This window comes from Lycium barbarum, chromosome 6 (genome assembly GCF_019175385.1).
Source record: "Lycium barbarum isolate Lr01 chromosome 6, ASM1917538v2, whole genome shotgun sequence".
Lineage (NCBI taxonomy): Eukaryota > Viridiplantae > Streptophyta > Magnoliopsida > Solanales > Solanaceae > Lycium > Lycium barbarum.
This window is the reverse complement of record NC_083342.1, coordinates 96929141-96938137: the sequence shown is the minus strand read 5'-3', so window position 1 is coordinate 96938137 and position 8997 is coordinate 96929141. Positions and strand designations below refer to the sequence as shown.

At 39.7% G+C, this 8997-nt stretch overlaps 1 protein-coding gene across 2 annotated transcripts; it reads left to right on the top strand.

Annotated features, from left to right (window-relative positions):
• The first annotated feature begins 229 nt into the window (after positions 1-229).
• On the top strand, positions 230-6957 carry LOC132644925 (DEAD-box ATP-dependent RNA helicase 24). Of its 2 annotated transcripts, XM_060361593.1 has the most exons (7): positions 230-692; positions 1240-1584; positions 3179-4407; positions 5567-5606; positions 5793-6192; positions 6311-6374; positions 6564-6957. In XM_060361593.1, the coding sequence occupies exons 1-6, from the start codon at positions 437-439 to the stop codon at positions 6360-6362; spliced, it is 2322 nt and encodes a 773-aa protein (XP_060217576.1). In that variant the 5' UTR covers positions 230-436; the 3' UTR covers positions 6363-6374; positions 6564-6957. The 2 variants fall into 2 exon arrangements, with proteins under 2 accessions (XP_060217576.1, XP_060217575.1); XM_060361592.1 differs by having other exon boundaries at positions 231-692; positions 6311-6957.
• Positions 6958-8997: the final 2040 nt, after the last annotated feature.

The window sequence follows — 8997 nt, the reverse complement described above, 5'->3', positions numbered from 1 at the left end:
GTTTTACCACAAAAATTGCTTTGTTTTATATGTTTGTTTTGCTTATTATGACTATTTTGATGATCTTTTTCCCAAATATGGCATGTGTAATTAAAAGTGAGACCTACAATTTTAGAGGCGAATGTATAATATATTATAGTATTATGTTTTCTTTTTCTTTGGTGTAACATTATCAAATACTCCTATGTATTTTATTTTTCAGAAAAGAAAGTTTATCCCAAAACTTGTTCCCCAAAATAAACGTTTTCCTTTTCCAGCGGCACATAAATGTCCCCACAAAAATAGGATTTTTAACAAATAGAAAAAAAAAAGATAGCCTGTGGGCCGACCTTAGTTCAGTGTCGCCGTTCCTATTAGCGGCAAAAAAACAAGTAGCAGGAGGGTTTAGATTAGCTCTGTAGTACCTTCAGTAAAACTAGGGTTTGAACTTGATACTATGTCGAAGAGAAAATTCGGATTCGAAGGTTTCGGCATAAATAAGCAAACAACGTACAACTTCGAGCGAAACGAAGCTCCTCAACGACTATACGTCCCACCTTCCTCACGCGCCGGGGGTAGTAGCCACGACAATTACGAAGACGCCGACGTAGATAACATCGACTACGATGAACACGATGCTGTCGCAACAAACAACAATAATGATGGCGGCGCTGAAGATGATGAGATTGATCCACTTGATGCCTTTATGGAAGGTTTTCTTTCTACTCCCTCTCTCCTATTTTATTGACTTGACAAGAAGCCAAAAGTTCCCTAATTATTGCTGACTAATCTAATGATTGAAATCAATCATAAAACTGCTGCAGCTACTAACAATTTCTTGAAGTTTCCAACTCAACAATTAATAATAAGGGCTAAATAGGACAAGTAAAAGTTTTAGGACAGAGGGAGTATTTTGTCTTCAAAATCCATTATTTGAAGACAATGGATAGGAAATCTGTTTTAGATTTCTGAAATAAAATAAATAGGAAATAGCTGATTAAACAATGAAAGCAAAAACTTTTTCAACTCTATTGGGTCTACAACGGTTCAGTTACAAGAGTTCAATTCGAGGAAAGCAGAAAATATAAGGAAGTCCAAGGTTAAATAAATAAAAAACTAAGACTCTAAACTCAAATCTAGAATAATGAACCTTCAACTTGAAATCCCTATTTGAACAACTTTTTATTGTTATTGAATCCATTTGAATCATTACTAAACTAAAATAGCTTCCTGAATCTCGATGATTGCGCTTATTCATAGGGATTCATGAAGAAATGAAGGCTGCGCCGCCGCCAAAGCCGAAAGAGAAACTGGATAAGTATAAGGATGATGTAGATGATGATCCGATGGAGAGTTTTTTGAGAGCAAAGAAGGATGTAGGGTTACAATTGGCTGCTGATGCTCTTCAGGCTGGTTATAATTCGGATGAGGAGGTATATGCTGCAGCAAAGGCTGTTGATGCAGGATTAGTTGAGTATGATTCCGACGATAATCCTATTGTTGTTGATAAAAAGAAGATTGAGCCTATTCCTGCTCTGGAGCATAGTGAGATTGACTATGAGCCCTTCAACAAGGATTTTTATGAGGAAAAGCCTTCTATTTCAGGTACACTGTGTTCTGCTTGTCGGTTGCTCCTCTTGATCTAGTTTAATTGTGGTCCACAATTTAACTTCGTTCTTTTGTTGGTTAGAAATAACATAAGGTGCACTGAAAAGCCAAATTTTAAATAAGGACATGACCTAGATAGGAAGGCGTGGAGGTCGAGGATAAGGCTAGAAGGTTAGTAGGTAGCTGAGGGTTCTTCCTATCAGTAGTATCTAGTTAGTAATCACTTAGCTTCTTTTCTTCAATCTGTATTATTTTCTGTTGTTTCATTTGCTTTGTCTTGCTATTGCGCTGTCATATCTTACTAGATACCTGTCTTCAAATTATTTTCTTTTCTTTCGAGCCGAGGGTCTATTGTAAACAGCCTCTCTACCCCACAAAGGTAGGAGTAAGGCCTGCGTACATCTTACCCTCCCCAGACCCCTCTTGTGGGATTACACTAGGTACGTTGTTGTTGTTTTAATGAGAGGTGAGAAACTAAAGGCGAATTCAGGATTCTAAGTTAGTTGGTGCAGAGCACTGTCGGACCAACTGCTACTTTGTAGCAGCACTTGCAAACTCAGTATAAACACAAATTTTCTTGCTTCACAATATTTGTAGTTCAAGCAGAGGAAAATGTGCGGCTGCACCAGCTGCCTGCATATTACATTCGCCTATGGGGAGAGTAGAGCCACTAAGTTTTTGTCTCATGAGGTTGATGATCTGACAGTCCTGGTGTTTTTTTTAGAGCTTGTTATAAATAATGGCTTCTAGTAAATGATTAGTTGTGTTGGGTTGCTTTATCAATCAAATAAAAATTTGTGTTGTGTGGTTTTAGTTTTTTGGTAGCAAGTGTTTGGCACTTTACAAAGATATGTTGTTCTTAGTTTCGTTTGGAGCGAGATACAGTATTCGGTTCATGTGGGGTTGTACTAATCCCTAATGTTTCCCTGGTGCTCTGATCCTTAGTTTAAACTTTAAAATGATGCCGCCTGCATATTACATTCGCCTGCAAAGTTTTTTTCTTTTTTTGAAATTGATTAGAGCCACTAAGTTTTTGTCTCATGAGGTTGATGATCTGACAGTCCTAGTGTTTTTTTTAGAGCTTGTTATAAATAATGGCTTCTAGTAAATCATGTGAAGATTAGTTGCGTTGGGTGGCTTTATCAATCAAGTAAAAATTTGTTTTGTGTGGTTTTAGTTTTTTGGTAGCAAGTGTTTGGCACTTTACAAAGATATGTTGTTCTTAGTTTTGTTTGGAGCGAGATACAATATTTGGTTCATCGGGTTGTACTAATCCCTAACATTTCCCTTGTGCTCTGATCCTTAGTTTAAACTTTAAAATGATGAAGCCGTTTTAGAAATGTTTGGTTGGGGACTTGTTGTAATTTGATACTACTTGTACAGGGTTGGAGCTGATCCCCGGTTCAGCTTGTTGTTTCTCCTCGTATTCATGTGTAATTTGAATGTAGGGTTGTTTAGTGCAGTCAATAAGGAGCCTAGCTCTTGACGGTGATTACATGTAGCCATTATTGTTTTGCTAGTTCTTCTTTAGATTGCACGTTATCCTTATCAGTATCTCCCTTCATCCAGGTTAATGCTTTTCTCTATGCAGGTATGAGCGATGTGGAAGTTAATGAATATAGGACAAGCTTGGCGATTCGTGTATCCGGCTTTGATGTTCCAAGGCCAATTAAGACATTTGAAGACTCCGGTTTTTCTGTTGAGTTGATGAAAGCTATCAGTAAACAGGGATATGAAAAGCCTACACCAATACAGTGTCAAGCATTACCAATTGTGCTCTCTGGGAGAGATATTATTGGTATTGCTAAAACTGGGTCCGGTAAGACTGCTGCTTTTGTGCTCCCTATGATAGTCCACATCATGGATCAGCGTGAACTTCAGAAAGAAGAAGGTCCAATTGGAGTTATTTGTGCACCCACTAGGGAATTAGCACATCAAATATTTGTGGAGGCAAAGAAATTCTCGAAATCGCATGGAATCCGTGTGTCTGCAGTTTATGGAGGAATGTCTAAATTGGATCAATACAAAGAACTAAAGGCAGGGTGTGAGATTGTTGTTGCTACTCCAGGGAGGTTGATAGATATGATCAGAAAGAAGGCATTTACAATGTTGAGAGCAACTTACCTAGTACTTGATGAGGCTGATCGGATGTTTGACCTTGGTTTTGAACCTCAGATAAGGTCCATTGTTGGTCAAATTAGACCTGATCGCCAAACATTGCTCTTTTCAGCAACTATGCCCCGCAAAGTTGAAAAGCTTGCCAGAGAAATATTGACGGATCCTGTAAGAGTTAATGTGGGTGAGATTGGCATGGCTAATGAGGATATTACACAAATAGTTGAAGTGATTCCTTCGGATGCTGAAAAATTGCCTTGGCTTCTGGAAAAGCTCCCAGGACTTATTGACAATGGTGATGTTCTTGTCTTTGCTTCGAAAAAGGCAACAGTGGATGAGATAGAATCCCAATTGGCTCAGAAGGGATTTAGAGTTGCAGCTCTCCATGGTGACAAGGATCAAGTTTCTCGTATGGAGACACTGCAAAAATTTAAATCTGGCATATATCATGTTCTTATCGCAACTGATGTTGCTGCTCGTGGTCTTGACATCAAATCACTTAAGTCGGTGGTGAACTATGACATAGCTAAAGATATGGATATGCATGTCCACAGAATTGGGAGAACAGGTCGTGCTGGTGACAAAGATGGAACTGCCTACACTCTTATTACTCATAAGGAAGCGCGTTTTGCTGGTGAACTGGCGAACAGTTTGGTTGCTGCTGGTCAAAATGTGTCCGTGGAACTAATGGACCTTGCTATGAAGGTACTTCTATATTTTTCTTTGAAACGCTTGAAGCTTGGGATTCATTTTTTTATTTTTATTTTGGCTTCTTAAATTTCACCAAGTGCGTTACATCACATGCATTCACGTCCATTCACTGCCACTGCTAAAGTTTGTGTTTGATTTTTTCATAAAACCAAGCAGCACCCTGTGTTCAAGTTTTAAAGTAGCCGCCTTCAAATCCTCCCCCCATCTAAAAGGAAAAGATAAACCAAGAAAAAGGGAAGCATTTTTCCTTTTGAAGTCAAAATCTATAATGAAATCCTTTTCGGAGATTTTCTTTACTAGAAAACTATGATACATAGATTAGAGAAGCTTGTTTTTTCTTTTGGTGTCTGAAACGATATACGAGTCCAAGGATGTAACGTTGCGGGTTGCTGAGATCCAATAGTATTGCACAGTCATGGGTTGCTAGCGTTCATGTTGAAGTATTCGATGAAGTAAAAAAATAGAAGGTATTGCTTTTTCTCTCAGAACATTTAAAGGATGAATCAGAGATGCTTCAACATGATTTGGAGGTGCCAGAGACATTGTAACACAAGAAATCCGTAACTTCTCTAGCAGAACGAGTAGCTTGAGATGCCACACTAATATATTGAATATTAACTATTTTATTTATGGATGTGAGTTGGAAAAAAAAGAGCTTGTAAACCTCAGTAGAATTGTTATTAGCACTATGTAATATCGGGTAGCACCTGGTAAGGTATGATATGAAGATATATTGAGAAGTATGTACTATCTAGAGACTGCACCCAAGGGTGCGGCCTAGTGGTCAATGAGGTGCGTTGAGAGCCATGAGGTCTCGGGTTCAAATACCAACGTTGACAAAAACTTAATTTTATTTTTGGCTACGGCTGCATAGACTCCAATAGATTGTAGGTCCTTTGAGATAAATTTTCATGTGATTTAAGGTTTACTTTACATCCTTTTATCTCCTTCACTCGACCTCTTATTTATCATCCTTGTGTGCGTTGCACCTTTTGACAAATATCGTCATTATTTTATAGGCTATGTGGTCATTTTTAATTTTGTCTAATCATTTTTTGCTCGTCGTTTTGTGCTTCTTTTTTTGGGTTGTTGCTTAAAATACTCGGATCTTTTTCTGTTTGCATGATTATATTTATTTTTTGTGAACTCTTAGGACGGGAGGTTCCGGTCCAAAAGGGATGCAAGGAAAGGAGGTATGGACTTATTCTTATGATTCAAGATTTTGTTCTATTGGACACCAAATCCCCCCTCCCCCCGCCCCACCACAAAAAAAAAAACCCCCACTTTTTTTTTTTTGGGAAAAAGAGAAGTGGGGTTTCCTTTAGATTCTTGATTGCCTAACCAAACTATTGATGAGAATTTTATGCTTTTTTTTTCAGGCGGAAAAAGGGCCAAAGGAAGGGGAGGAGGAAGCAATAGAGGTGTACGAGGTGTGGATTTTGGTCTAGGTATTGGATACAATCCCGAATCAAATAACCCTCCCCAGAGCGCTGCTCCGAGCCGTTCTGCAGCAGTTAATTCCCTGAGGACTGGGATGATGACACAATTTAAAAATAGCTTTGTTGCTGCATCATCAAATTCTAAAAATCAAGGAATGATTAACACAGCTGCCACGAATCCCAACAAGAGAATGGTCTTACAAGGCTTTGTCTCTGGTGGGACTATAGGTGGAGATACTAACACTTCCCGTACTAGTTCCACATTTACTGCTGCTACATCTGGGGCATATACTTCTAGTCAGCCAGCCAGAGATGGAGGTAACCAGAAGAGTTCAGAGAGGTGACTATACTTACCTTATCTTATCAGTTTTTTGAATTAGTGTAAATGAAGTACATGAACATTAAATTAATTAAATTTGTGAACCTATTTTTCCTTTTTGTTTTTTTCACCCTTGCAGTTCAAAGGAGAAGTCCAGAGAAAGACGGAGGCCTTCTGGTTGGGATCGTTGATGTGTTATTTAGGTATACTGGAATAATCAACTGTTGGCAAATGTGTTCCTTTCAAATTAACCTTAATTAGGTTTTTTCCCCATGTTTTTCTTCTATGTATTAAGTTATTGCACGGTTAGTTCGTTTAGATTATGTACTTGTAGTCTCTGTCTAGCTAGTGTCTGATTCCGCTCCTATGATTTTGGTGATGCAATACCATAGGATATACTTGGTTTACGTGTTACTCCCCATTCTGGTCAAAGTTGGCACAGCTTTTCTTTCAAACTCACCATTCGGAGCGAGGAAAGGAAGGGAAGATCCATTATTATATGCATAACAAGTAGTGAAAGTCTGATCAGATGGGCATCCATTGCAAAGATGGCTGGGGAGAATGTCATGCTGCTTCTGAAATGGCTTGTGTAAAATGATCTTTATTTTCTAAGCGCGTACCATATATGTAGCATTTGATTCTTTTGATACATCAAAATTGTTCTTGTAACTTTAATCCCTTTCTGGTCTTTCGAAAATTTAACATAGGGCTCCAAGTATGGAAGAGGCTCAAGTGTAAAATTATTCACTTTGGCTTCTGTTTCAATTGCTCCGTTAATTTTTGCCACCGGTGGATTATGTTGGTCGGACTTCCCAAAAACTCTCACCCATGTTAGATCCTCCAAAAACACTATTTTTGGAAGACCCAGCATGGTGCGGCCACATTTTGGAGGATCCGAGCAACATAGCTTATGGATGACTAGATGGCCTATGCCCGCGCTACGCATGGGCTCAACACTTTGGATTATAGTGTATCAATGTGTATGTAGTTGTGTTTGGATAGTGAATATATATATATATATATATATACTATGTTCAAAATACGATTAATATAACATTGTAATTTGTGCTCCGTATTTAAAATTTTATTATATTCGTTTTTGCTACGAATACAAAGTCGGCAAAAATTTATTAGTACTTTTTAAAAGAGAAGATTTGTTTAAAAAGAAACTATTTTTCTCTCTTTGAGATAAAACAACAACAACAACAACCCAGTGCAATCCCACATCGTGGGGTCTGGGGAGGGTAGAGTGTACGTAGACCTTACTCCTACCAAGGTAGGACGGCTGTTTCTGAAAGACCCTCGGCTCAATAAAAGCATAAAAAGAAGTCAGATAAAAGGTTAAAAGATTCGGATAAGAGATTCAAAGCGATATGGAAATGAAATAATGCAAGCGACACAGATAACACAGGATAATCAAAGCACAGGAAATAACAGATAATAGCAGAAATCGGAGCAGATAACAGAGGATAATCAAAGCACAGGAAATAACAGATAATAACAGAAATCGGAGCACAAGAAATTATATTGCAATAATGCGACTACTAATAAGAACGGATAACGAGACTATCTACTAGCCTTCTACCCCAATTTGGGTCCTCCAAACCCTCCTATCTAAGGTCATGTCCTCGGTAAGCTGTAGTTGCGCCATGTCGTGTCTAATTAGCTCTCCCCAATACTTCTTCGGCCTACCCCTACCTCGTCTGAAACCATCCATGGCCAACCTCTCACACCTCCGCACTGGGGCATCTGTGTCTCTCCTCTTCACATGCCCAAACCATCTCAATCTCGCTTCTCGCATCTTGTCTTCCACCGAGGCCACCCCTACCTTATCCCGAATATCCTCATTCCTAATCCTGTCCCTCCTGGTGTGGCCACACATCCATCTCAACATTCTCATCTCGACTTTGAGCGTGAGAGATCTTAACTGGCCAACACTCCGCCCCATACAGTATAGTCGGTCTAACCACCACTTTGTAGAACTTGCCCTTAAGTTTTGGTGGCACCTTCTTGTCACATAGCACTCCGGAAGCAAGCCTCCATTTCATCCACCCTGCCCCAATACGATGTGTGACATCATCGTCAATCTCCCCGTTGCCTTGCACAATAGACCCAAGATACTTGAAACTACTTTTTCTTCTGGATGGCCTGGGTACCAAGCCTTACTTCCAAGTCAGCCTCCTGGGGTGCTTCACTGAACTTACACTCCAAGTACTCTGTCTTGGTACTACTCAGCTTAAACCCTTTAGACTCCAGAGTATGTCTCCAACACTCCAGCTTAGCGTTAACTCCGCTACGAGTCTCGTCAATCAGGACTACGTCGTCTGCGAAAAGCATACACCAAGGCACCTCACCTTGAATTTGCCGTGTCAATCCATCCATCACCAAGACAAATAAAAACGGACTAAGAGCTGATCCTTGATGCAACCCCATCACAACTGGAAAGTGCTCTGAGTCTCCTCCTACTGTCCTCACCCTGGTTTTGGCTCCCTCATACATGTCCTTGATCACCGTAATGTACGCCACAGATACACTTTTAGCCTCCAAGCATTTCCATAGGATCTGTCTTGGAACTTTGTCATAAGCCTTTTCTAGGTCGATGAATACCATGTGTAAGTCCCTCTTCCTCTCCCTATACTGCTCCACCAACCTTCTCATAAGATGGATGGCTTCTGTAGTTGAACGTCCCGGCATGAATCCGAACTGGTTTTCTGAAATAGACACACCTCTCCTCACCCTCATCTCCACCACCCTTTCCCACACTTTCATAGTATGGCTTAGCAGCTTGATACCTCTATAGTTGTTGCAACTCTGGATATCTCCCTT

What these genes read in the sequence shown, in the direction of transcription:
- LOC132644925 (XM_060361593.1), top strand. Translation starts at nt 437, where the DNA reads ATGTCGAAGAGAAAATTCGGATTCGAAGGTTTCGGCATAAATAAGCAA. An exon ending in GGAAAAGCCTTCTATTTCAG is followed by an intron (nt 1,585 to 3,178) that starts GTACACTGTGTT and finishes TTCTCTATGCAG; the next exon opens with GTATGAGCGATGTGGAAGTT. An exon ending in AACCAGAAGAGTTCAGAGAG is followed by an intron (nt 6,193 to 6,310) that starts GTGACTATACTT and finishes TCACCCTTGCAG; the next exon opens with TTCAAAGGAGAAGTCCAGAG.